The sequence below is a fragment of the Mirounga angustirostris genome, unplaced genomic scaffold (genome assembly GCF_029215605.1).
Source record: "Mirounga angustirostris isolate CCGP_5_RB_7025 unplaced genomic scaffold, mMirAng1.0.hap1 SCAF_16, whole genome shotgun sequence".
Classification (NCBI taxonomy): Eukaryota; Metazoa; Chordata; class Mammalia; order Carnivora; family Phocidae; genus Mirounga; species Mirounga angustirostris.
This window is the reverse complement of record NW_026991724.1, coordinates 32,364,999-32,392,698: the sequence shown is the minus strand read 5'-3', so window position 1 is coordinate 32,392,698 and position 27,700 is coordinate 32,364,999. Positions and strand designations below refer to the sequence as shown.

The 27,700-nt window shown below is 42.0% G+C and overlaps 1 protein-coding gene across 16 annotated transcripts in view; it reads left to right on the top strand.

Moving 5' to 3' along the window:
• The window catches only part of CYLD (CYLD lysine 63 deubiquitinase), a 64,985-nt gene extending 44,116 nt beyond the window's left edge, over positions 1-20,869 (top strand). For 12 of the 16 annotated variants that reach the window (XM_045891132.3, XM_054511332.2, XM_045891134.3 and 9 more), the window contains 10 exons: positions 244-409; positions 1,528-1,669; positions 2,925-3,047; positions 5,170-5,261; positions 6,169-6,235; positions 11,290-11,422; positions 12,345-12,453; positions 13,472-13,590; positions 13,866-14,082; positions 15,597-20,869. In XM_045891132.3, coding sequence (XP_045747088.1) covers positions 244-409; positions 1,528-1,669; positions 2,925-3,047; positions 5,170-5,261; positions 6,169-6,235; positions 11,290-11,422; positions 12,345-12,453; positions 13,472-13,590; positions 13,866-14,082; positions 15,597-15,781 — 1,353 coding nt within the window. In that variant the 3' untranslated portion in view covers positions 15,782-20,869. Of the gene's footprint in view, positions 1-243; positions 410-1,527; positions 1,670-2,924; positions 3,048-5,169; positions 5,262-6,168; positions 6,240-11,178; positions 11,423-12,344; positions 12,454-13,471; positions 13,591-13,865; positions 14,083-15,596 lie in introns of those variants that run through there. The other 4 variants (XM_064581047.1, XR_010408159.1, XR_010408160.1 and 1 more) reach the window with 4 other exon arrangements.
• The last annotated feature ends 6,831 nt before the right edge of the window (positions 20,870-27,700 follow it).

The window sequence follows — 27,700 nt, the reverse complement described above, 5'->3', positions numbered from 1 at the left end:
ACATTCTAGAAGAAAATACATTGAGGACTTCATGTTGGATTAAGGAATTAATTTCTTAAATGATTGGTTGTGGGCTGAAGCACTGGTTAGTCGATCCTTTTTTTTCTGATGGAGTTCTCGGGACAGGCGTGATGAGGGAATTCTGAGAAAGGCTGAGCCAGAAACACATCTTAGCAACCTTCGTTCCTTGTATGCTATGTTGCAAGGTGCAGAGTAACACATACCGAAGCATTTCTTTTTCAGGAAGATGAATGTGCGGGCTGTACGGATGGAACCTTTAGGGGCACTCGGTACTTCACCTGTGCCCTGAAGAAGGCGCTGTTTGTTAAACTGAAGAGCTGCAGGCCCGACTCTAGGTTTGCCTCTCTGCAGCCAGTTTCCAATCAGATTGAACGCTGTAATTCTCTAGGTATTTGGATGCCTTTCGTTTACTTTACCAATCTGGAGTGACTCTGGTTCTGATCTCAGGCCATTTTGCAGTAGGAGGCAGTGACAGCGTTTATACATATTTCTTGCCAATGTTCATCAGCTCGTAAATCAGTAAAAATTGCTACTTGGTGTATAAGAAAGTTACAGTTGTCCCAAGAGGGGACTTTTGAAAAAAATATCAGGAAAAAAAATGAGATTTGGAAAGTGAAAAATAGTGGGACTTATTTTTCTCTTCCTGTTGGTCGCCAGCATTTTTTTAATGTTTTTAAAATATTTGTTTGACAGAGAGAGGGAGAGAGCACAAGCAGGGGGAGCGGCAGGTGGAGGCAGAGGGAGAAGCAGACTCCCAGCTGAGCAGGGAGCCCGATGCGGGGCTCGATCCCAGGACCCTGGGGTCATGACCTGAGCCAAAGGCAGACGTGTAATTGACTGGGCCACCCAGGAGCCCTGGTCGCCAGCATGTAATTTTTAAAAACACAGAGGTGGAAATTGAAAAGTGGCCTTCTTTTGGTGTATCGAGTACACCAATAAACATAGCTTATCAAGGAGTCAGCACTGTTACACGAAGTAGTTTTAGATTGATTCATAGAGGACAGATCCCCTCATCATTCATAACAGGGGACAGTTTCCTGATGCTATATCCCTTTCCAGTTTGGGGTAATAGTTCTGAAGCATCTTGACAGTTAAGCAACTATCAATAGGAAAGCCATCTTTATGAAAAACATTTTTCCTTACAGTTGAAGTAGTGCTGTGGAATTTTTTTGTTTTCTTTTTCGACTTGAAGATGAAACATCTCAGACAAGTTATAAAATATTCGGGGAACAAAATATTTTATTTGGCAGATGCTTTTTATACAGTACTTAATACCCTGAAGTGTTTTTTAAATGGTGGAGGAAGTGAGGTTGAAATGAGCAGTAGCAGTTTTACAAGCCAAGCTGAAGAACAATGAACCCAAACCTACCTTTTACTTAGTTTTAAGTCATGAAACAAATTTTGCCTCAGAATACAAAAATGTATTTTAAAATGAAGAAATATATAGGAGTACATATTGTAATAGTTAAAAAGGGTACTTTGGCATTTTCATTTTTATGTTTGCAGCATTTGGAGGCTACTTGAGTGAAGTAGTAGAAGAAAATACCCCACCCAAAATGGAAAAAGAAGGTTTAGAGATAATGATTGGAAAGAAGAAGGGTATCCAGGGTCATTACAATTCTTGTTATTTAGACTCAACCTTATTCTGGTAAGTTTCAAATTAATGCAATAGGGATACAGTTCCACGGGGGCAGAGGCGTGTGTGCGTGTGTGTGTGTGTGCGCGCGCGCATGCGTGTACATGTTGCATGTGCATGAAAGAAACTGCTAACTGCCTTTGAGTGGCTGGGGAACAGGAAAGAAAGGGAGATTTACATTTCATTATACCCTTTGGAAGCTATTGAACGTGGTCTCGTGCTCATATCCAAAAAAATTACTATAAAAGTAATGCTGTGAGGGAGGAGTAAGACTGATAGTGTTACGGGGGGACAGATATTCTGGGAAATCGTGTGACTGAAGAGAATTAAGAGAGTTTTTTTTAAAGACTTATGTTCCGTAGAAGCACAGTTGCCCTCATATATGTAGTTTATTCCAAAGTTGAACGACTTAACACGGCAAGAAGTTTTACACTGAGATCCAACCAAGTTCGCCGCTAGTTAAGTTGAATGTAACTGACCAGCTGTCTACAGCCATGTTGTAAGAATTAGGAACTCAGTGGGGTGTTAACATTTTAAAAGTGGGGAGGAGAGCAAACGTGGTGGGCCATTCTTTTTGGCAGAATACTTTACATCTCGTGGGTATATAAGGATAAAAACAAGCCCTAAAGAACTGATAAAAGACTTTTTAGATTTCCTGATAAAAATTTGTATTGGCCAAATTTCCTTTTTCTTTGATCCTAGCAAGTCACTGCTGTTAGTCGCTCAAGTGATTTTGGCACAAGTGATTTTGGCATTTAAAAGAAATTTCTCTCTCTGCAAAGGGGTGTGTGGGGAGAGAGGTAGGATATCCGGAGTGGGTTATATACTGTGTATGTGTATGCCTTGGGAAGTAGTTTCAGACATCCTCCTCTGTTGTCTGTCTGTACTTCGACTCAGATTTGTAGGCCCCTTTTCAGCTTTTGCAGAGAAGTTCACTTAATATACTTGAGGCATGTTTTTATCCTTTAACACTGTCAATCAATAGTTTGTTTTCTCAATATTGGTATTTTTAACTTAGAAGGATCTCTAGACCCTGATGATTAAACGATGGGAAACTTAACGGGTGTCTCTGGGACCTGTGTTAACGGAAAGCACTAATTTGTATGTTCCTTGTTCTCCAGACTTTGTGTGTTTTCTCTTCAATTCTCTTTAGTCTCTGTTTCCCAAAAAGTATCATTTTAGTATCTGTTCAGTATCTTTTTAGTATTCTGTTTAGTATCTGTGGTACGTGTACAGCATGAGGAAAAATACTCCTTTTATTTTACAGCTTGTTTGCTTTTAGTTCTGTTCTGGACACTGTGTTACTTAGACCTAAAGAAAAGAATGATGTAGAATATTATAGTGAAACTCAGGAGCTACTGAGGACAGAAATTGTTAATCCTCTGAGAATGTAAGTAGAAGATCTATACTTATTTTGCCTTTAGATGGTGTCCTATTTGCTGTTTTTTGGTCTAGTAATTAATTTATACCTGCTTTCATTTATTAAGGAATGGGTGAAAATTTGTTGATGAAGTATGATTGAACCTTTACTGCCTTTACTTATTTAATTTCTAAATCTGGTTAGGGTGTAGCACATAGCGTATGCCATAAAATGATGAAACCATTTTGGTAGAGTCCAATTTAGTAATTGCAGTAGGTTTAGAAAAGCTGATGTAAGGTACGTGGTACTCTTATCTTCTGTTATAGCTCATTCCAGCAGTTACCTCTAACAGTGATCATTCTCTCTGGTCCAATTGGCATAGTCTGGCTTCTTAAACTTAATTTTATCTGACAAAAAAGGAGCAAAGGAAAATTTTGATTTGTAGAATAGCTAGTATTTAGTACTCTTGTATTAGAAACAGATGAGATGTATTTTATTAACACCTTTGTTGGTTACAGGAATATATTTAGGCCTCCCTGCACATCCTTTAAAAAGTGATGTTTTTGGTCATTTCTTAGTTTATGAATTATAAATACGTCTTTCTTTGATCACAGAAAGCAATTTGTGATGATATAAGCTCAAGTGACGAGACATCTAGTAGAGACATTTCGTAAGTGGTAGTAGTGACGTGTGATAATTTCACATTATAAAATTTAAACTATGAAGAGTTAGCTAAGGCCCTAGACTATGAAAGAAATCTGTTCACTCAGGAATATAGAGAACAAACTATGTAATTTAAAGTCTATATTAATTTGAATCTTGGGACCCTTTTCTTATTTAACAGTTAAAATTTAAAAATAGTCTGATAGAAGATTTTGATGACAAAAATGCAGAAGACTGAATAATAAAGGAGGGCATGCAGAATGGCCTACTGTATAACATGGCTAGGAAAGTAAATTATAATCTCCCTCCTTCTATCTTTTCTTTACATTCTGTAATGAAAATGACTCTAGTTTTCATCCTTTAAGGTAATTACGAGTCTTGATTTTGATATCAGTTATTTTATCTGATGCAAAGTTTTAAGTTTACTGTCCATTTCTTCTCCCAGGTAATTGATAATGGAACAAGACAGATCAAATCCAAAACTCTAGACCACTTCCTTCTCTCCTTCCCAAACATCTTAAGTCCATTAACAGAAATTATTATTATTTGGATACTGTTGTCCAACCAGTTAAGAATCATGATTAACCAGACTCTGTCACCCTGTTCACAGCAAGGCCCTTGGCAGATGCCTTGTTGTGATCAAGATTCCTTGTGTCTGCAGCGTTCCTATCTCCATTATAGCTGACTGGTTTTATCTGTTACTGAAACTTCTGCTTTCTCCGTTTCAAGCTCCTCAAAGGCAGAGTCCCTGTTTTATCACCTTATTCATTTTTATATTCCCAGTGGCTGACAGGTTAGAGTACTGTGTTCAGTGGTGGATGCTCAGTGTATGTTAGTTGCAGAGAGTCAATGAGTGAGTGAATAGTCAGTATACAAAATGGGTATTAGCTTAGCTAGTTTCGACTTGCTCTTGTTAAGCTTGTGATGGCCTCCCAGGTTTCTTCCAAAGGCATTTTTAGCGTTAGAATTTTGTGAGGGATCCCCGTGGAATATACTGAATGTGTCCTGTATTCAGATAAAGATGAGAGACAATGTCATGCACTTGATGACCAGCTTGGTTGCACTTTCAATTTTCAGTTTTTTATCAAGGCCCTTTACCATTCATTCCCTTTGGCAGCTTTTTCAGTGTTTAATATTAAAAGGACTTGCTCTCAAAGTTGTTTTTTTTTTTTTTTTTTTTTTAAGTAAATGCTTTAATTTCTTAAGCAAATAGAATCAGAAGATCAGTCATCGTAATTTAAAAATGCTTTTTCTTAGATTAGTATATGACAGCTATTACTTAGGCATGATAGTGTCTGGGGTAATTCTGATGCTAGATTTTTAATTTGTAAACCTCAAGAAGCAGCCTATAACTGTGATTTTCAAAATAATTGTCTAGCTAAGAATTTATGTATGACATACTGGAATTATATAAGAACTGTGTGATTATCAAAATGGGTTATACTAATTTGATATATATGCCAGTATTAATTGTTTTTTACTAATGTAGATACGGATATGTGTGTGCAACAAAGATTATGAAGCTGAGGAAAATACTTGAAAAAGTTGAGGCTGCATCAGGATTTACCTCTGAAGAAAAAGGTGGCTCTTAATTTATAGGATATGCATTAAAAATAATTTGAAAGCACATGCTAAATTATTGGCAGAAATGCGTGTCTGTGTAGTTTTGGGGGTTTTATTTTAAACTAGAAATTCCTTTCTGTGTGATGTACAATTTTTTTTAAGTTCTTTTTTTAAGCTTTTATTTAAATTCCAGTTAACACACAGTGTAATATTAGTTTCTGTGTAACAGACCGTTTTGCCCCCTTTTTGTAAATACTTTCTTCTAAAAGTGAGTGATATATGGGAAAATGAATCCCTTTGAGAAGCTGCCTAGTTGTAGTACTTTAAGTTAATAAATAGTTTTTGTCTTTCCTTACAGCAATGGTATTCATCATTGTTTCCCTTTAGGGGTGAAGGGTTGCATTGGGTTCATCCCCATTTTTCCAGTTAGCTTTCCTTGTTATAAAGGGACTAACATGGCAAACTAGAATTAAGTTTATGGTCAGAGACCATGTTTTAATCTATTCTTAGCTAATGGATTTCCTTAGAGATTCAGCTCCTGACTGTGAACATGTTAGCAGCATACTGTAAGCAGCTATGATGTTTAGAGACTTGGTAATTATTCAAATAACAGGAAACAACAAGATTATATTTCCAGTTTTATTCTGCTTAACCCCCCAGAAGAAATTAAAATTATTTCATTATACATGAATTTACTATACCTTTTCACACACAGTAAAGTTATAACAAAATTGGACTGTCCTACTTTGTCATAACTATTAAATATCCTTTATAGTTTTCATTAGGCAGGAAAACTTGAGAACTATGCTTTTAATTGAAAAAGTATCAGTTATGAAAGTGAATTTAGAATCAGAATATAACTATTATAAAAAAATAGAATGATTTAAAAATTTCATCTATGACTTATTTTTTTATTTTCTCCTAGATCCTGAAGAATTCTTGAATATCCTGTTTCATCATATTTTAAGGGTAGAGCCGTTGTTAAAAATAAGGTAACTTTTAAATTGTTACAGAAGCATTGGAAAAAATAGGCGATCTTCATTTTCTCTGCCATCATTCCAAAAAAATGATTTCTTTAGTGATTATTTAATATTGTATTTGTTTAGGAATCTTAATATGCTAGGTTTCTATGATGCAAATTTAACCATTTAATTATGTAATTAATTAGTTTAATTGTTCTCCCCATAGTATCATAGTTAACTGGAAGAGTGAATCCAGTGTAAATTTGTGCTTTTAATTTTAACCATAGTAATAAATATTATTGCAAATCATTTTCTTATAAAACTGTATATAAATATTTTTATAATTTAATTAATGAAAGATCCTAAAGGAAATCAAGATTTTAAGAGAATCTTATTCTTGGAGCGCCTGTGTGGCTCAGTCAGTTGAGCATCCAGTTCTTGATTTCAGCTCAGGTGATGATCTCAGGGTCCTGGGATGGAGCCCCACGTCTGGCTCTGTACTCAGTGGGGAATCTACCTGAGATTCTCTCCGTCTGCCCCTGCACCCGCTCATGCTTGCACTCTCTCTTTCTCTAAAGTGGATAGATTAATCTTAAAAAAAAAAAGAGAGAATCTTATTCTAACCCAGTCAAATACCATGAGAATGCTGTTTTTGATGATCCATCACTCAGAATTAGTTTAGCCTCATATTAGCTCTTTTGTTCCCAGTTTTGTAACTTAGCCTTTTTTTCTCCTCCATCTTGAATGAAAGTCTTGAATCTGATGCACTGAAGTTCTTAGTGAGATATTCTAAATGGATGAACTTTCCAGGTGGTTTAATGATCACAGTCTAAGTGCTGGACCCTTTTATACTTTAGCTTGGGTTCCTCTGTTGAAAATCTTGCTGATTTACTATTACTTCCCTAAGCTGGTCACGTACAAATACTCTTACTCGTCTTTGTGTCGTAAGTGATGTTGTTTGATGCCAGTGTTGAATCCTTCTGGAAGGGAAAGGAGGACAGTACCACAATTACAGTTTGATACTGTTTTGGAAGTTTTATCTAATGAAATAAGACATAATACATAAACATCAAGAATACATATTTATTCTCTATTCAGAGATGGTAATAGCTATATGAACATCTAGAAAATCGTAGAGAATTGTTCAGAAACTACTGGAAGTAACACAAGAATTTGTAATTTGGCCATGTAGACAATAATCATGGAGAAATCAATAGCATTTCTATATACCTTCTAGCAGATATGAAAAGGGAATGCTTTCATACTTCATGAAAGTATAAAATGCCAAGAAATCAATTTTATTGAGATGGGTTTTTTTAAAAAGACTTGCCCAGAGCTCAAAGGTGAGTTAATTAATTAGTGAGAAAGATTGTGTTCCAGTTAAGAATAGTAAGTTACTTAGAGATGTTAATTTTTTACAGAATGATTTGTACATAAACAGGATCTTAACTTTTTTTTTTTGAACTCAGTAAAGTGATTTTAGAGTTCTTTACAGGATGAAATGGGTGAAAACATTGAAGTTTGAGGTTTTTTTTTTTTTTTAAGAGCTCTATTATAAGCTGTAAGGCAAAGCACTAGACATTAAACAGTGTGATACTATATAAAAGTGGACCAATAGACCTGAATAGAAAGCTCAAAAATAGAATCTCAGTATCTTACAAGTCAGCTTTCAGACACAAATGAGGAAAGAAAGCTGTGTTTAATACATGATGTAGGAAATCTAACAGGCAATTTGGGAGAAAAAAAGTTACTTTTGTTTTCCTCTGGAAGAGCTATATTTCAGATGATTAAAACAATTGTCTTTTTTTTTTCCCCCATAGCCCAACACCCTTTGTGAATGTCATAGACTCTCAGTAATAACAAAGATGAAAACAGCTGTGATTCTCGGGGGGTGAAGAGGGCTGGATACATGTAAGAGTGCATCTCGGTGCTTGAAGGGCTTGTGGGGTTTGGATAGGGCCTTGGGAAGTTCCGCCACCCCTCAAAGGGGTCACTGTTCCCCTCCCCTTTCAGTGGCCTCTTCATATGGGGAGTCACTCGTTTAAAGATTGTAAGAAGATATAAAAAGATACTTCAAACGTTAGCTTTTCTGTCCCAAGTGTCATTCTTCACCTGCACGAGCCTTTCTTTCTGAGGGAGAGTCCGCTGATGTAACAACTAGGAAGAGGAGTACCGTAAACTCTAAAATAGTGGAACAATCTGAGAGACTGCACAGAAGTCTTACAGGACTGACGAGACAAAGGACTTTAGCCACCTAGGAGGATAAATGGCGGATTAGATAACAAACAAAATCAAATAAACAAAAACAGAATTCCCAGAAATAGAGATTAAAAATGTCTATCTCTGTATATATGCTTTATGGCTGGGAGGGGATGCGTCACTGGATGCAGTATGTATTGCTGAAGAGAGAATTGCTCATTTGGATGATAGATCTGAAGAAAGTACCTGGAATGTAGCCCCAAGGGAAAGAAGTTGGAAAACGAGAGAGGATAAGAGACGTGGAAGACAGATTCTAAGTGCAGTTCTAGGAGACACTGGAGAGAATGGGGAAGAAGCAATAATTTTGATAGATAACAGCTGAATATTTTCCAGAATTTTTGGCAGACTTAAGTTCTAAGAAGAAAGGTGCACAGGATTCCTGAGCAGGAAGAACCAGGACTAAATCACCTAACTCAGAGACTTACTACAGAATATACTTTAGAAAGACAAAGCTGAATTTAGAACAAAGGAGTAGTATGCTAGAAACAAGGAAGAATCAAGGTCATAAATATAGGTAAATTAAGCCTTCATACTCAAAAAACAACAATAACAAGAGTACTGGTAATGATGACTCGTGTGGGGTGTTAAAGAGAAGGTAAAACTGAAGTCATAGCCACTTGTAAGAGAGGATAGCGCACAGAGGCAAAGAAAAATTCCAAGAAACAGAATAAAATTGGCAATCAAGGGCGCCTGGGTGGCTCAGTTGTTTAAGCGACTGCCTTCGGCTCAGGTCATGATCCTGGAGTCCAGGGATCGAGTCCCGCATCGGACTCCCTGCTCAGCGGGGAGTCTGCTTCTCCCTCTGATCCTCCCCCTCTCATGCTCTCTGTCTCACATTCTCTCTCTCAGATAAATAAATTAAAAAAAAAAAATTGGCAATCAAGAAGCAAAGATACAGGGCAGTTTCAGGTTGAATTACTGAATACTTCTCGTTATAGAACATGGTCTGGGTATTCTTATTACATGGATATATTCTATTCCACAGTGCTAGATAGCCCAGAATCTAAAGAATTTTGTTTTTATCTTCTCCATAGATATATGTTTTCTTTTAAGGTTAATGCAACATTTGTACCCTTGTGCTTTTAGATTTTCTTAGTGGAAAACGGCAATCTAAATTGTACGGTTCTGTGCCATCCCACCAGCTTTGTTGTAATTCTTGTGTCTGTGTGCCTTAATGACCCGCTTATTACTTTAGGGTTTTGGCCTTCTAAAACTGTGGTAATGAGATTTGAGTGCTTGTTTTTTTTTCTCCCCCAGCCCCCTCCCAGGCTCCTAATCCATCTGCCTCAATATCGCAAAGCTGTTGGTCTTCATCCTCATTTCTGGTTCCCTTCTCTCGATGCCTGCTCTTGGGTTCCCATCAACCACGATTCCCCTTCTCCCCTCACCATTATTATGTCTAATTGTTGCAACTACTGACCTCGACCACTTTATGCTTTCTTAGTTTCCTGTCCTATTTTTTTTTTCCCTGTTACCTGTAAGTTAAATTTTTTTGTGCTTTTGGCTTTCACAGAAAAATGCTGGTCTTTTATAAAGTCATCAACAACCAAGTAAAATATTATTGATAGAGCATAACCTTCAGGTTTTTTGGTTATCATTTGTTTTTATTTGTTGTGGGTTCTCATGAATCTCCTGGCTTTGTTAACAAGTAAGTTTTATTTATTTCAGGACATAAGTTGCTTGGAAAGCTGAGGGCTTTGAAGGTTGGTCTCTGAACAGCTGTTTCATTATGGAAACTATGTTAATAAGTTTCTATAAAAATCTTGAAATCTAGCTATAAAAATAGGTTGATTCTGTACCCAGAAATTCTGCTGGGAAGGTAAATAGTACACATAAAGATTATTAATCCTTTTGGTAGAGTTAGTTTTTTAAAGATTAATGGCATTCTATAGTAAAATATTTAGTTAGTTAATTTAAGATTTTATTTATTTAAAGAGGAGAGGGAGAGCATGTGTGAGCGGGGGAAGGGGCAGGGAGAGGGAGAGAGATCTCAAGCAGACCACGCTGAGTGCCGATCCCGACATGGGGCTTGATCTCCCAACCCTGAGACCATGACCCAAGCCGAAATCAGGAGTTGGACTCCCAACGGACTGAGCCACCCAGGGGCCCCTGTTGTAAAATATTTGAAAGGGAAAATGTATAATATATTGGTAACACTGTGACAGGCATATAGTAGGAGCTTACTTGGTATTTGTTGAATAAATGAGTGACCACCTAAAGAGATAGCATGCTTTCGTGGAGAGAATAGTCAGTGGTTGATAGGACACCTGGTTTCTACACATGGCTCTGCTTTAAGTTGCCGGGAAGCGATGATTATTCTTTCCTAGAACTCAGGGCCTTCATTTTAGAAGTGAAGCGTTGAGTCTGGAAGGTCTCTAAGGGTCTGTCCCATTCAGAGACATAAGAATTTATTTTCCTGTTTAAAGCATTAAATGCCTTTTAGATTTTAAACAATCAATAGTTTAATGGATTGCTGATTAAAAATCCTTTTTAGATTTAGACAGTTAAGTTGAACCAAGTAATTTTAGCTTCCGGTTGTTACTGTTCACACAGTGCTTCTCGACTGCAGATGTTATTCCATTATTTTTCTGCTGATCCCTAAGGGGACTTTTGGATATGAAAACTAAAATAAGAACTCATTGTTAAGGTTTTATGCAAAGTACATTTAATTAATTAATCTGCATTATTGTTTTTCACCTGTTCTGATGACCCAGGGGCACCGTCAATGCCGTAGGTTTTTCTGGCCTCAAATACTGCTGGGACAGCTTCACGTCCTGACTTAAGCATTTTGGAGAAAAATGATGTTTCTTTCTGCATGTTTTTAGATCAGCAGGTCAAAAAGTACAAGATTGTTACTTCTATCAAATTTTTATGGAAAAAAATGAGAAAGTTGGAGTTCCTACAATTCAGCAGTTATTGGAATGGTCTTTTATCAACAGTAACCTGAAATTTGCAGAGGTTAGTGATTATTATATTTTATGTGACATTCCTTAGTAATCTTGAGACTACTACTAGATTTAATAACTGTTAATTTTACCCCACTGAGAACATAGTAACTGTTAACAAAACACAAATTAAGAAAAAAAAAAAAAGTTCAGTGTTTCAGTTGTGTCCTTGCAGAAAATGCCTTAGAATTAAGATTAGACTTTCTGGATTTTCGGTGCAAAAGAAAATATAAAGCTAATTTGTAACTTGAAAACTTTTAAGTAGTATTTGAAGCAAAAGGAAGAATTGTGTTTTTTTTTAAACTGTCATTTTACCCAGTTTAACATTTTATCTAAGCATATTAGCCAAACATATCAAAAAAGAATGTTTACTTTTCCTTCAACAAGAGACAAAATAAATTCACTTCTATTGGTTTGTTAGTGAACAAGTGATAGGAATTATTTTTCTTTTATTGTTTACTGTGTTTTCATGATCTTAGTGGTACGTGCTTGTGGTTTATTTTTATTGAATTTATTTCTGAAAGAATGTTCTGGTAAAGCTTTTAATGGCTACAGTTATTTGTTGAAATAGAAGGAATGGTGTCCTTCAGTGACCACAGTTTCTTTATTATACTTGCCAAAACAATCTTTCTAAAATGTTTGTTTTAAATATAAACCCACAGTGGAGTGTTACTCTAGATTGTCATCGTATTGTTAGAGACCCAGGGTTGTTGACCTGCCTGACCTCTGGGTGTCCAGGAAATGGATCCTGGACCACTTGAAAACTTGTGGCTCATTGGTTCTCCCCGCTCTGCATTCACGCTCGGATCCTGCATACAGGCCGTTGGTATTATAGCAGAACCTCTGCTTGGCATGGTGACCATGACTGCTTCGGTTTCATAGGGAGAATTTTGTTCAGCACTTTGATTCTAAAAATACATGTATCTTGTTTTTAGGCACCATCATGTCTGATTATTCAGATGCCTCGATTTGGAAAAGACTTTAAACTGTTTAAAAAAATTTTTCCTTCTCTGGAGTTAAATATAACAGATTTACTTGAAGATAGTAAGTATAAGATTTTTGTTTGTTTTGTTTATTTTTCACAAATAGGCCAGTCTCATTAATTATGAGTCAGAGTCTAACAGGATACGGTTCTTCCAAAAAGCAATTCAGGATCTGAAGAGCCTGAAATACTAAGCTAGTACTTTCAGTTTTAGGTATTCTGAGAAAATAATCAGAGATGCAAATAAATATTCTATATACAGATGTATTTATTGTCACATGATTAAGAAATCAGGAACAATCTATTTGAGAGAAGAGTAGTTAAATGAATTATGGTGTATCTGTACAATGGAACTACTGCCATTGAAATTCATGTTTGTGAAGGTAGTTTTAATGTAATGTGAAGTGAAAAGGTAAGTTGGTTCTTTCTATAAGAGGACCCCCCGCCCAATGCACACGCACAAATGCACACACAGGGTTACATAAATCTGCAGATATAAAATTATTGGAGAAAATTCACAATAGTGTTGACAGTGGTTATCCCTTGCCAACTGAAATTGTAGATGCTTACAGTTTTCTTCTTTATATTTTTTTCATTCTTTGAATTGTCATCAGTAGACGTTTCATAATTGTGTAAAAACACTCTAGAATACACTGTTTTTAAAAAATTGTCACTTGGGGCGCCTGGGTGGCTCACTTGGTTAAATGTCTGCCTTCAGCTCAGTCATGATCCCAGGTTCCTGGGATCGAGCGCCAAGCCCCGAGTCAGGCTCCCTGCCCAGCGGGAAGCCTGCTTCTCCCTCTCCCTCTCCCTGCCCCCTGCTCGTGCTCTCTCTCGCTTGCACTCTCTCTCTCTCAAATAAATCTTAAAAAGAAAAAAAACAACCTGTCACTTGATCATAGAAAATGTCTTTTCAAAGATATCCCGAGTCCAAGGAAATATAACATTTATGGGGACAGGGAGGGGTGGACTTGTTGATGCTAAGTCCTCAATAAAGCTTACCTTTTCCTTTTAATTTGTTTAATGGAAGAACACATGTTTAAAGGCCCCATAACCTGTCTCCCACCCCTACCGTTTTAGCCCCCAGGCAGTGCCGGATATGCGGGGGACTCGCCATGTACGAGTGTAGAGAGTGTTATGATGACCTTGACATCTCCGCTGGAAACATCAAGCAGTTTTGTAAAACCTGCAACACTCAAGTAAGTGTGACGTCACTTAATGGATGTTCTCTCCTGAAATAGGAAATTATTTGTAGTTGGAGTTGGAAACATTTTGGAAACCTTTCAAAACCATTATTAACTTGAATTGATAATCAAATGGTATTGCTCATGCGTCTTCTGTTTCGTCGGTGGACTGTTGAGAAGTACTTGGTTGCTGTTGATCGGGTTGAATTGAGTTAGAGTAAGTGGGGCCCATTTGCAGGAAACACTTGAGTTTGGCTCACGAGTGACATTCCCTTCATGCTCCGTTTCAGGTCCACCTTCATCCCAAGAGACTGAACCATAAATATAACCCGGTGTCACTTCCCAAAGATTTACCTGACTGGGACTGGAGGCACGGCTGCATCCCCTGCCAGAAGATGGAATTGTTTGCTGTTCTCTGCATAGAAACAAGTCACTATGTCGCTTTTGTGAAGTATGGGAAGGATGACTCTGCCTGGCTCTTCTTTGACAGCATGGCGGATCGGGATGGTATTTTGTTTTGCTTTGTTTTTTTAAAGATTTTATTTATTTATTTGAGAGAGAGGGGGAGAGAGAGAGAGAGCACCAGCGGAGGGAGGGGCAGAGCGAGAAGGAGAAGCAGACCCCCTGATGATCAGGGAACCCGATGCGGGGCTCGATCCCATGACGCTGGGATCATGACCTGAGCTGAAGGCAGATGCTTCACCAACTGAGCCACCCAGGTGCCCCCGGGATGGTTTTAAGAACTTTTCTTCTACGTGTGGCACCGTTTTAGTTTGCAGTGGGATAGTTCATAGCGGATAGTCTGTTCTGAGTCATAGAGTAGTGTATGTGGAAAGCCTCTCAGGAGTATTTTGGTGACATAGTCTTTATATCTTGAAATGCATATGCAGCCCTGTTACTAAATTAAGGAACAGTATCATTGTGATATTTTGACACACGTGGTTTTTATTAAAAGAAGGATCCTAAAATTCTTATTTTAGGGCTGAGAAGTTTTTGTTTCAGCTTCGTCGTCTTTTACTCTCAGGCCCCTCTCCGTTTCGCTACAAGCCGTAGTCACCATTCATGAAGCGCCTACGCGCCGAGCTCTCTGGGAAGTACGTTGAGTCATTGTCCCGAAATCCCTGCAAGATGGGGGACTACTCCTCTTTTCCTGTTATTAAAACTGAAGTTAAGGTGCCTGAGGTCACATAGCTTGTATTTAACTCCATCTTTCTGACCTCATTGCTTCTGTCTTTTATACTACGCACGACATTGTCTTCTAAATGATGAAGCAAAGAATAGAAACAAATATCTTCTTTGGAAAAATAAGCCTATTCTGCGTGTAATATTTCTTCCCGAAACGGGGAGTATGCTGCACCTTCTCAGCCATGTTCGAGGACGCTTAGGCATTGTTTAACCAATACATAACGAGCACATGTCCAGTACCAGGGGCTCTCACGTAACTGAAAAGCATCTGGGGGTCGGACATTTGGAAAAGCCTTTGAGGGGTTGGGCCGGGAGCACCTAAAACCACACCAGTGCCCTCATTCAGTCTGATGATATGTGAAGCAAAGCCTTGCACAAATATGTATTTAAAAATTAGGGAAGTGGAATAGTATTCATTTTGCTAGATGTGCTCTAAACTGGATGATCTCATGGTGGAGCGACCGGGGTCCTTCTGTCTGGGAGGGGACACGGGATGTGAGGAGTTGGATGTTGTGTGATTACGCATATTATGGAACACTATTCCCTGAATACAGAGAAGCCTATAAAGTGGGTTTTGGACTTTGCTCAGGATATGCTTCCTTTTACTGGTTTTATTCCATTGGTCCCAGAATCCTTTCAGAAACCAAGAAGTGAGAACGCTGTCAAGACTTAAAAGGAGCCTTGAACTTCTAGGAGTCAGAAGTAAAATAAGGTCCTTCAGATCTTGGAAATCAGCCTCCACTAAATTTAGAGTCGCAGAATCGCTTTAGTAGGCCGGGGCGGCCAAAGGGGTTAGAACTTGGCTGCCCTAACTAGAGCTCTTCCTCCTTCCTCAGGCGGCCAGAACGGCTTCAACATTCCTCAAGTTACCCCATGCCCAGAAGTGGGAGAGTACCTGAAAATGTCTCCGGAGGACCTGCACTCCCTGGACTCCAGAAGAATCCAAGGCTACGCACGGAGACTTCTCTGTGATGCGTACATGTGCATGTACCAGAGCCCAACCATGAGTCTGTACAAGTAATCGGGGTCGCGTCTGGGCAGGGGCAGCGGCCGAAGGCAAGGTTGTCGTGTCACACTGACCCGAGCTAGCAGTTCTGTTCTGCGTCCATTGCCGGCAATGGATGTCTTTGTGGTGGTGATCCTGCCGAAAGGGAGTCCTGTGTTTAAAAAAACAAATTGCTTTTGTGTTCCTGAAGTATTTAATAAGAAGCATTTTGCACTCTAGAAAGTATGTTTGTGTTGGTTTTTTAAGAAGTCTATCTAAATGAAGTTATTAATACCTGAAGCTTTAAGCTAAGTGCATTGATCATATGATATTTTTGGAAGCATAAAATTTTAATTGTGACAGTTTAAAACCTCTTTTAGTCCATTGGGAATGTAAATAAATGTGTCTTCTTTATGGACCAAGGATATGAAATCATTTTTCCTTTTAGCTAATGGTTGCCTTGAGGAAGAAGTATGTTGGTTTTATTAAGAGTCTACTTTCAATCCAGTTATGAAAATTGTACTGAGTTTGATTTGTTAATTCTCTCCTATATAGTGCCGAGCCCTGCATGCCCGCACCCCACTGAGCTTCTCTGTCTCTGCAGTAGTGGCTAGAAAAGTACTTAAATCCCTTTAATGGTGTTGTTTCCTATTTGTTCTGGTTTTGAGGTATCTTAGTGATTTTTGTCATAAAACGTCTATTTTTGATGTAATTTTCCTGGGGGGTTCGAATATACAGCAATTGAAGCTCTTCATTCACACCAGTAACTGTCAGCTGAGAGGTTTGTTTGGGTGTTTTTTTTTTTTTTTTTTTTCCGTAAGGCTCTCTAACTATTTTGTGGAACAGGGCACAATGAATTTTATTAAAGGGTTGGGGTGATAAGTAGATTTCTACACAAATATATGGCCCATCAGAAAATAAATTTGAATCTGGAATACTCATTAAAATCTCCCTGAAGAGATGTATTGGCTTTCTAAACCTCTCCTGTTGTGAGGAAGACCGTCCAGAACGTAAGTGAGGTCAGCCAGTCTGCTCACTAAATGCAGCTTGATTTCATGGGAGATCATGGCAGTTACGAATCAGATACGTTACTGAAATGTTTGCAGCAGCTTCATCCTCCTTCTGGTGAAATAAGTAGAACATGGATGTGTTCTTAGCTCATGTTCACAGCGTGTGTCTAGACCATGAGTGGATGTTGTAGACTAGAACCGCAGATTATAAATGTCAGTGCCGTGGAACGTGCTTTGGTCTGTGTTTTCTCCGAGTGTCCTTTTGTGGTATTGTTGTCCTTGTGGAAAGACTTCCTAACCATGCAGAAAGACAAAAGAGTTGTCATGTGTATATAGCATGTGACTTCATAAATCATTTAATGTAAAAAAAAAAGAAAGAGTCTTTATAAACCCTGCAATTAGTTTTTTTAAAGTCATGTTTACCTTTGGTTCTATCATTCCATTTTGCTGATACTTATTAGCTTTATAAATTGTAGCAAGGTAGAAAAACTCTTTCATCTTGTAATTTTTTCATTTTTGAAATGAAAAAGCACATAAATTTTGCATGAGGTTTTGCTAAATGCTTGGGTGGGGCCGGGAGGCGGATACTGGGTCAGGGGTTGGGGGTGAGGAACCCAGGCTATGGGGCTGGTACCGCTCCTGTCCACCTCGGGTAACAAGGGAGGGGCCTGGGGTGCACGATATCTGAGGTCTCTTCCGGCTCTCACCTTCTACAAGACCAGTCACCCCTTAGTAAAGCGGTGTTGAGTGAATAAATGGATGAATGAGCTTATCAGTGTGATTTTAAAATGATTATCTGGAGGAATGACCAGGAATCTCTATCTAGGTAAGAATGAATTTAATGGTTAAAAAAGAGGAGAAAGTTCCTTTTCTTTGAAACAAAATGTACATTCAAGAAGGTCTGTCCTCCCTGGCCTCTTATGGCAGAAGGCTTGAAGAAGACCCATATGGATGCATGCACAGGTTTCCCCCTCTGGGATATGGAGGCTCTTTCCAGGGGGAGGGGCCACATCCATAAATTATTTCTAAGGATATTTCCTTCAAATAGAACCTTATGTCCTTTCACTGTTACCTGGGGGAGGGAGCGCTCAGTAAGGGGAAGCCCGGGCCAGCCGTGGCGCTCTCTGTGGAGGGCTGAGGCTCTTCCCCTGGCCCTGGATGGTCCCTCGCCCTGTCCTAGCAGAGCCTGTGTGGCAAGTGGGCACCCTCAGGGCTGGGCTATATGGCCCCAGTGGCTCATGTACCTGGTGATTTGTTTAATTTGTAGCCTTAAATTTCCTTTAATACTTTCCTGTTGGCTTCTAAAATGTTTTGGTTCTCCCTTTTCCCATATCCTATCTAAAATCAAGATGGCAATAGAGTAGAACTATTTATAACATGGTGTATGATTCATAGCTACAAATAGAAAATGTAACAAGTCCTGTTCGCCCACCTCCCAACTAAATTCACACTTGTAAGTTTGTGTGTGTGTGTGTGTGTGTGTGAGAGAGCGCTGGCGTAGGAGTGGGAGGGAGACGGGGCCGGGGGGAGGGAAGGGAACCGTGTCGTGAGGTAGAGACTAAGTGTGTTTGTCCCTCACAATCAGCTTTATAAGGGAGTTATAGTTTGACTCCATCCCCGAAAGAATGTTTTATAAGACTGAGAAAACACATGGAAAGCCAAGAGAAACAGTAACAGAAGTCACTAACATATAGTTGTTATAATTGCTAAGGATGATCTCCTATTAGAATAATTTAGGATTTTTGTAATTCACATTTGCCAGAATGTTACAGGTAAATGACTTCTTTCTATCCCTTGGATTCATTTATTTTTTCACCTAACACATAATTCAGGAACAAGAGAAAGACGTAGTAATTAATCTTATGCATCTTGTGTCATCATGCCGAGTCCTGTTGTTTGAACTTGGCGTCTTCCTAAGTTCAAGCTTTACTCCCCTTCTCAGGTAGATTCCCATATCCAGCTAGATAATGTCGCACCTGCTTGGCCGATCGGAGACAGAGAAGTGAGCCGGGAATACAGCATTAGGCCTTAGCTGAGCGACTGCCCACCACCGAGTATTTACTGGACATTTATTACTGAGGACTGTGTCAGAAGGAATAGGAGACAGGGTTCCTGCCTTCGAACAGCTTAGCTCTTACTTCTGACCACAGAATCCCCACTCCTGGTGGCTTCAGTGGAAGGGCACCAGGTCTCAGGGACGCTCTGGGACTCAGTAACAAAAAAAGGAGTGACCTGGTTCACCCCTTTCTCTGGCTCTTGCTCTGTTAGAAGCAAGGGAGAAGATGACTGCTTCACTACTTTGGACCTTCGTGTCCTCTGTATAACAAGGGGGTTGGAATATCACATTTTATAGGGAAAAATACAAACTTCTGGGTCCCACGCCACACCTGCTGGATCTTCATGAGTGGAGCCGAGCCGAGGGAATTTGCTAGTAAAAGGCTCCACCGGGCAAGCCTGATGACCAACCAGATTTGAAAACTACTGAGCTAAAAGATCTCAAAAATACCTTTTCTTTATGTGATTGTGTGATTGATAATGTTATGGCATTCATTATTCTACCTAAATGTAGGTAATTGGATGTTGATCACATTGTCTGTGTTTACGTATGAATTTATATAAGAAATGCATTTGAGTATATATACCTCAACCCACTGTTTCCTAGAGGTTTTAGCAGTCTTTGGAACACACACATATCCTAAGAGGATATTTGATATTATTTACCTGGACATTTGTCTCCCATTTTATTTCTTTAGGGGAAACGGAGGCTCTCTCTGGGTACCAAAGAAATGGAAAAACGCAAACTCTTGTGCAAAATTAAAGAAAACATTATTCCGTACTATCTGCTACTTGATGAAAATCTTAACATCACATGAGAAGATTTTTCGTTGGGGTAATAGGTCCTCTTATCATGAAGCAAAATGTCCTTGTTAAAGTAGGTGGAGTATAATGTTTCAGATTAAAAATAAGATCTCCTTCTCTGGCAGTTAGTGATGTTAACAACACACCCACGATTCCCCTTCAATGAAAGTAATACTCGAATCCCCCAAGGCACGTAGGGGGAGTGGAGGAGGAGAGCATATTAAAATGGAAACCAGTGTGCACATGGGAGGGTGGAGGACGACAGAAGGTAACCCCCTCCAAGCGGATGTGGTGCGTGGGGCCCCGTGAAGGCAGGGTCTCTGTGCACCTCCTGGGGTCCTTGTCACTTGTCCGAGACTAGGCTTGTGGAGTGTGAGGCTCCCTGCAGGGGGTTTCCCTTGCACTTGTCCGTGCTCCTTCCAGAAGTTTCACTGGAGGGAAAAGAGAAGAAAGGACACTTCATCTTATTCTACATCCTGGGGCAGCTGCAGGGTCTCTCTTGAGTCAGGGAGCAGTGCTGAACAGCCGACCGGCAAAGGTGGCCAAAGATAATGGAGACGCAGGGAAGGAGCTATTCCTTCTTCCTGATCCTGGTCAACACTGGCGTTTGTAGGAGGCCACTCCTGGAGCCTGGGTTGGTTTCTTGACCCTCAGTCTTGGCCATTTTTGTTCGAGCACATGTCAGAGTCTCTCATTCTCTCACATAGGTTGGGGGTGTGGTGGGAAGGGAAGGCCAGTTACGGGGGAGGGTGGTCCCCCCAGGCACCCCACACCTCAGATCTCTCTCTCAGTCTTAAACACTGTCCACTCTGGCTTTGTACATTTTTTCTAGAGAGATTATATTGGAGACTCTACTGTCTTTGGTTTTGTTTTTGAAATGGCTTTAACTCCAGAGAGTCTCGTGTCTTGTCACGAACATTCACTTTTTTTTTTTTTCAATCCCATTTGAAACGTCCCAGGGAAGTTGTGGTTATTCATAAATTGGTATAAAGGAGCACATTTTGTACTACATTTCGCATATCTGCTATCTTGTTTGGCGTTCTTTTCTTTTTCTTTTTTTTTTTGGCCTGAAGAACAGCCTGTATTTATGAAGATATTCTTTAAAAATAACACCCCATAAAATACCCCTTTACTATCAGATTGCTCTGATTTAGCCTTAATTTTGTTAAATTTTTTAGAGATGAATGAAGTGCTGCTGTGGAAAGAAATGTACTATATACTATTTCTGTATCATTAAAATTAAATTTTTATGGTTCCTTTTCCTTGGATTTCTTTGGGAGAAGGGTTTTGGGTGACGGGAAAACTGGGGTTGACTACAACCTCTTGCACTGTTGCGGGTGCCAGGCAGGTGCCCACTTTGGGGGAAAAGCTGTACCTGGAAATGCAGCCTCCACCTTCATGACGACCGTTCTAGAAAACCTCGCGGATTTCTCCTGCTCTGGGCAATGTGCCAGTGGGTCGCTTCCTGGCATCACGGTTCCCAGTAGCTTCTCAAAGTAACTGGGCATTTCTGGGCTCTGGCCCCGATGAAAGCTCAGTTCTGCTGGTCTCTAAACCACTCCCACTAGCAGCCGCCCTCCTGAGCCTCATCGTCTCTAAACGTGGGCACAAAGCTGTCGACTAGAATAGTGTGTCCCGGTCTCCCATGGCTGCCAAGGAGGCGGTTCAACACTCTGCTGTCCTGTCTGACCCAGAGAAGTGATCACAGGATGCTACATGGGCTGACACTCTCATCTCCTAGGTACCCATAGAACAAGTCCTCCTCAAGAATTCCTTGGAGTTCGGGGTCCCTTGCTACCAAGGTAGGAAAGCCAGAATGGTCTACATGATACTGAAAATAGTACATCCAAGAACCTTCTTGTTTCAAAACCCTATAGCTGAATGAACACATTGGTGATCAAGAAAACGTTGCCATTTTAGCATCCTTCGGTCAGACTCCAGGGTTTGTGTACTTCGTCCTAGGTGCCCTTCGTAGGGAGAATGTTAGCATGGCAGTGAGGATGTAGGCTCACTGCGGGTAGGGACCACCCGGTGAAAATGAGTCCCGGGCGGAGGAGAGCTGAGCGGCTTGGCAGAGAAACCGCCAGCCCATTCTAAGCCTTCCTTCCTGGGGCCAGGCTGGGTGCTCTTCTGACTCTCGGAGGCAGGTCGTCCCCCACTAAAGCCTGCCGTTTAGACCAGCAGCTCTCATTCCAGCTGTACGCCGAACTCGAGCACGGAGACTTCAGACCTAGAATGCCTATGCCCGCCCAAGCGATTGGAATCTGCAGACAGGGCCAGCCAGGCACTGGGTGTTTTTCAAAGCTCTTTACACCTGTCCATCGTGCAGCAAGATTGGGAGCCGCTTGTCAGGAGGACTGGGGCTTTTTGAGAGATGTAATCTACTTGTCATTCCCCGGTGGAACTTTCTGCTCCGGGAAAAGACAGAGGATCGTGGACTTGGACAAGCTCCCGAGGGGAAGTGGAAAATCTCTTGTGGGGCTCCTGGCCTCGCCTCTTGAGAAAGAGCCTTGGAAATGTATGTTGGACATGTTCTGGAGGCAGGAGAAAGCATCTGGAGGCAGGATGAATTTCACTAATTCTGAACGGAGGACTTTGAATAGAGTATGACGAAGATGCTCTTCTCTCCATTCAGGGAATATTCCAGATGGTGTGTAAACTTAGATGTCATAAACAAACAAGAAAACGCACCAGGCCAACTGGGTAAGAAGTAGAGGAGTGCTCAGGAAGAGACTCGGATTTGGGGGGGCAGCCGTCGCGCTGCACCGTGGACGATCACGTCCGTGTGCCTTGCCCGCTTTGGAGGACTGTTCCGCAGCGCCGAATGCCGCCGGAGGAGGAGGTAGTTTCTGAGGTCTAAGCCAAGAGTCAGGTGAGCGAAGACTGATCCGGAGAACGGTGACCTTCATCACAGACGCAAATCGTATCCGCTGCCTGGACTCCTGAATTTCATCCAGCAAACCATTCCCTTACAAATAACCCCTGTGTCTGTTTTAAATACTGCTTCTTCCAAAGTAGCTTGCGGTCGCTGACTTTGCCCGGGCTGCCTTCTTGAGCCCCTCTCCCCCGCTTCTCCCCACTTTGTGAGGTGTTGAGTGGGACCTTGGAGGTCTAACCGTGCGGGCACCAATCAGCGCCTGGCGCGGTCTCATCAGCCTGTGGAATAAATGAGGTCAGGCCTTGGACCATGATCCGTGGCTTCCTAGCTGCCCATGCTAAATAGCTAAAGAGAGGGGTGCCTGGGTGGCTCAGTTGGTCAAGCGTCTGCCTTCAGCTCAGGTCATGGTCCCAGGGTCCTGGGATCCAGCCCCGCATCAGGCTTCCTTGCTCAGTGGGAAGCCCGCTTCTCCCTCTCCCACTCCCCCTGCTTGTGTTCCCTCTCTCGCTGTGTCTCTCTCTGTCAAATAAATAATAATAATAAAAAAAAAGCTAAAGAGAGGCAAAGCTGTTCCCTGGAGTGTGGCAAGGTGGGCTTACCATCTTGTCATCTACATTCTACGTATTTTAGAGCTTTTTTTTTTTTTTATTTGAGAGAGAGAGAGAGAGAGAGAGAGAGAGAGAGAGAAACAGCATGAGAGGGGATAGGGTCAGAGGGAGAAGCAGGCTCCCCGCTGAGCTGGGAGCCCGAAGTGGGACTCGATCCCAGGACTCCGGGATCATGACCTGAGCTGAAGGCAGTCGCTTAACCAACTGAGCCACCCAGGCGCCCTACATTCTACGTATTTTAAAGAAGTGTGTGTTTTACTCTTTCTGGCCATCTCTGCAAACTTTAGACTATTTTGTTTAGATGTATTTCCAACTGTGCCCTGTAGGTCGCCCCTTGTGGGTGGGACGGGCCGCCGCGGGTGGAAGGATAAAGTGCAGTTCAGAGTTTCTGCTCAGAGGTCAACTCCTCAAAGAGGCCTTCTTCACAGCCCACATTAGCTGGTGCTGTGCTGGTAAATGATTAACAACCGGCTCTCCAGGGAGAGGGGAAAAGCCCTGATCTGTAGCCTTTGCTGATTTTGTGGTGTAAATACTCTCACCATGGCCGATGGCAGGCTACCAGTGTGTCGTCTCTGCAGGTGGATTTGGAAAGAGATGCAAGTAGGATTGCATGTACATATGTAGCATTTCCACTGAACAGATAGAGACCTAAATACCTGAGCACAGACCGGGGGCAGGGGTCACAGCCCTTAGACCAAACCCAGCTCACCGCCTGTTTTTGGAAATATTTTATTGGAACACAGTCCTGTCCGCTCATATTACGCATCTACGGCTGCTTTTTCCCAGCAGTCACCATGGAAACTGTATGCCGCACTCAGCCTAAAATATTTACTGTCCCGCCCTTTACAGAAAAAGTTTGCTCAGCCGCAGCATAGATAATTGTAAAATGTAAGAGAATTCAGAAGTGATGAGTTTTAAACAGCTTATTAAATTTAATGATAACTTTTAAATATAACTTATTAACTGTGAGCTTATGTAATTTAACTCTGAGACTAGATGTGTTTAAGAACTGGCTCTCTCAATTCCAGAAAATCCAGGCATCGGCTTCTGAGAGCCAGCTCCGGTTACCAGTGACGTCTTCGAAGATGCACCTGTGTGCTCCGTGTGCGCCCAGCACTGTTCTTTCTCTCCACGGCACCTCTGGTGCCCGACCTAATGGTTTATTGTGGTCTCTTTGCACTAGAAGCAGGGACTTTCTCTAGATCCCTTTGTTCCTTTCCTTAGCACCTTAAACAGTGCCCCGCACAAAGTAGGTGCTCAAACATTTGCAGAGTGAACGAAGGAAATTTTAGCCTTGAATGCGTGGAAGCCAGCCCGTTCACTATTGTGGATGTGGCCAGAATTAGACCACTGTCCCTACATCTTTTGAGATGAGACAAGAGGGCCCGGCCTCTGGTTCCGCACATACTGCTTCCGCTGAGAAGTGGAGATGTCGTAGAATTTCCCTCATAAGTCTTTATGAACTTGAGATGAACCCATGCATATACAGTGCTTGGCACAGCCTGGTACCCAGCAAGCCCGCAGTCAACGGTCGCCCCCAGCAGCCGCAAGCAGTCGTGGTAGTATGATCATGAATTTGAGAGACAGTTTGCAAGTCTAATCAACACGTCTCTCTCCACCTCGCTTCTCCCTCCCCGATCTTATTTTCAGGTCATCTGCTCAAGTCTTCCTTTTTTTTTTTTTTAAAGATTTTATTTATTTATTTGACAGAGAGAGACACAGCGAGAGAGGGAACACAAGCAGGGGGAGTGGGAGAGGGAGAAGCAGGCCTCGCGTGGAGCAGGGAGCCCGACGCGGGTCTGGATCCCAGGACCCTGGGACCATGACCTGAGCCGAAGGCAGACGCTTAACGGCTGAGCCACCCAGGCGCCCCATCCGCTCAAGTCTTCAGATTGCTTTTCCAGATTTAGATTTTCTTATGCAAAGGTGTCCTCTTGGCGCAGCACCGCCATCTTGTGGTCATAATGGGTTATGGCAACGTCCTGGATCTTGACTCCCCGCTCCCCGGGCAGCCAGGTCCCAGGTTAGGGAAGCAGCAGGTGATTGTTGAAAGCAAATGTGGCAATGAGTCAGGGTTTACACGCCAGGTTACAAATGACATCCAGGAGGGTTTAGGCTTCGTCTGTGTCATTTCAGGACAGCTGGCTAGTGGGGGGCATTTCTGCTTGTTGCCTGTCTTCTCCCACTCTCTCCGTCTTGTCCTCTCTCTATCTCTCCTTCTACCTTGAGCTTTCAGGTGGATTTCTGCTTATTTCAGACGAGTTAGTGCCATCTACCGGGCAAAGGCCGCAAGGTCGGATGTGAGGTCTCTCAGGGATCTGCAGGGGAAGGAATTACCCACCTGTGGCTTTATGGGAAGAACGTAGGCAAAAGGATCCTGATGTCAAGCCCCTTAATTGTTGCAGATTTCTTCACTAGAAGCCTTCTTCTATGAGGGAAGGAGGCGCGGGGAAGGGCTGACGTTAGTAAAACTACACTTGTCAGGGTCTCTGTGTGAAAACTGGTCACACTCTCATCAATTTTTCCTAAAGGGTGGTCTGCAGACCACCTGCATCCGGGTCATCCATGGTCTTAGGAAGGCAGGCTCAGAGTCCACTGCCCTCTCCCCCCAAACCATGCAGAATCATACTCTCAAGAGCAGGAGTCTGGAATCTGCATTTTGAGCACCCCCCCTCTTTATCCCAAGTGAATCTTATATGCACTGGAGTTTGAGAACCACTGTCCTAGACCCTGCCTTTGTAGAAAAGACTATTTTATTTCTGCAAAATTTGGAAAGAATTTGCCCTTGGATTAAGGCTTTAGTAAACTGCTTTGTGTGCTAGGGAGAGCACCCATCTCTTCACAAAGCCATGGCTCCCGCCTTTACTCATTCTGTGTGGTGGATTGTTAACAGAGCCCAACAACCCTGGGCCAGCGCCTGGCCCATCACAGGTGATCCTCCCAACTCTGCTGCCCCTGGCAGCCATGTCCCACCCACCCTCTCTCACTCCACTCTGCTCTGCAGGTGGGGTAAGCCCCGGCCACACACCTGTGCCCAGGCTTAGCACGGGGCTGTGTTGGAAAGATTCTAGAACTGGTGGTCACCACCTTCCTAGGTGGCTTCTCTCTGAGCCTCAGTTTCTCCATCTGTAATACAGGGGGTTGGGACTCTAGTCTCTCCTGTCCTTTCCAGCTCTGACATCCGGGGGTTCTGCTGCTTTATAAGCCCCCTCTCCATGTTGCACTCATGATGCCAGTTGGGTCTGGTGTGTGTGCAGACGCCTCCTCAGACTGCTGACTTCTCTTGTTTGGTTCTTCCTCGGCCCCCAATCCTAAACAGTTACACACAGATCGTGAATGACATGGGTGTTAAGACATGCAAGCTTTTTTTATTTTTAAAGATTATTTATTTATTTGATAGAGAGACAGTGAGAGGGAGAGCACAAGCAGGGGGAGCGGGAGAGGGAGAAGGAGAAGCAGACTCCCTGTTGAGCTGGGAGCCCGATGTGGGGCTCCATCCCAGGACCCTGAGATTGTGACCTGAGCCAAAGGCAGACGCTTAACCAACTAAACCACCCAGGCACCCTGAGCTTTTTTTTTTTAAAGCCTTAACGTTTTGTATGCCTTATACTCAGGAATTCTATTGCCAGGACATTTTTCTTTTTCTTTTTTTTTTAATATTTTTAAAAATTTTTTATTTTATTATTTTTGTGTGAGAGAGAGAGAGAGAGAACGAGCGAGGGGGAGGGGCAGAGGGAGAAGCAGGCTCCCCGCTGAGCAGAGAGTCGGATGTGGGACTCGATCCCAGGACCCTGGGATCATGACCTGAGCCGAAGGCAGACACTTAACCGACTGAGCCACCCCAGGACATTTTTCTAAGGACATGATGCTCACAGGAGTGGCCGAGATTAGCTCTAAGACTGTAGGCAACATTGTTTATAATCGACAAACTTACACGTGTAGGACCTTGACCAATTCAGGGTATGGCTGGACTATGTATGCAGTGCTCTGCAGCCATCCAAGATTCTTCTAGAACGTCATCTTTTTTAATGACATGAGCAAAGGTCTACAATGTATTAGTTGCAAAAAAGCGGGTTATAAAAACTTACATAACACATCTGACTTGGCTTATAAAAAGATTTGTGTGAATGTCTTGAAAAGTTTGCAAGTGGGGACCCCACTGACTGCCCCGATCGCAGTGACCGCCAATGAGTTTTATGTTTCCATGTTTCCCCAGTTGAGACCCGCAGCTGACTGACTGACAGGGCATGCAGGGAGGGTGGCTGGGCAGGGGCCGTTCATCATACGGAGACACTGGATGTGGGAAAGTTTGGGAGCTGTGAGTCCAACGCCGTGGGGCTATTTGGGAGTTTGGGGTGGTCATCTGGGAGGTCATTTAGTGTGATGAAAACCCAGGTGCATTGCCACCAATTTTGCAAGCAGATGACCTCCTGGCAGCCCTGGCAGGAAGGCCCCTGCGAGTGCATGGGAACTGGGAAGGAAGGCGGGAGGGGCCCACGGAGCCCGGAGGGCTTTTCCCACCCCAGGGAGGGAGTGGACGGCAGATGGCACCCGAGGGTGAGGCCGCCAAGACCTCAGCATATCAGAGGTGTGGCTGGGG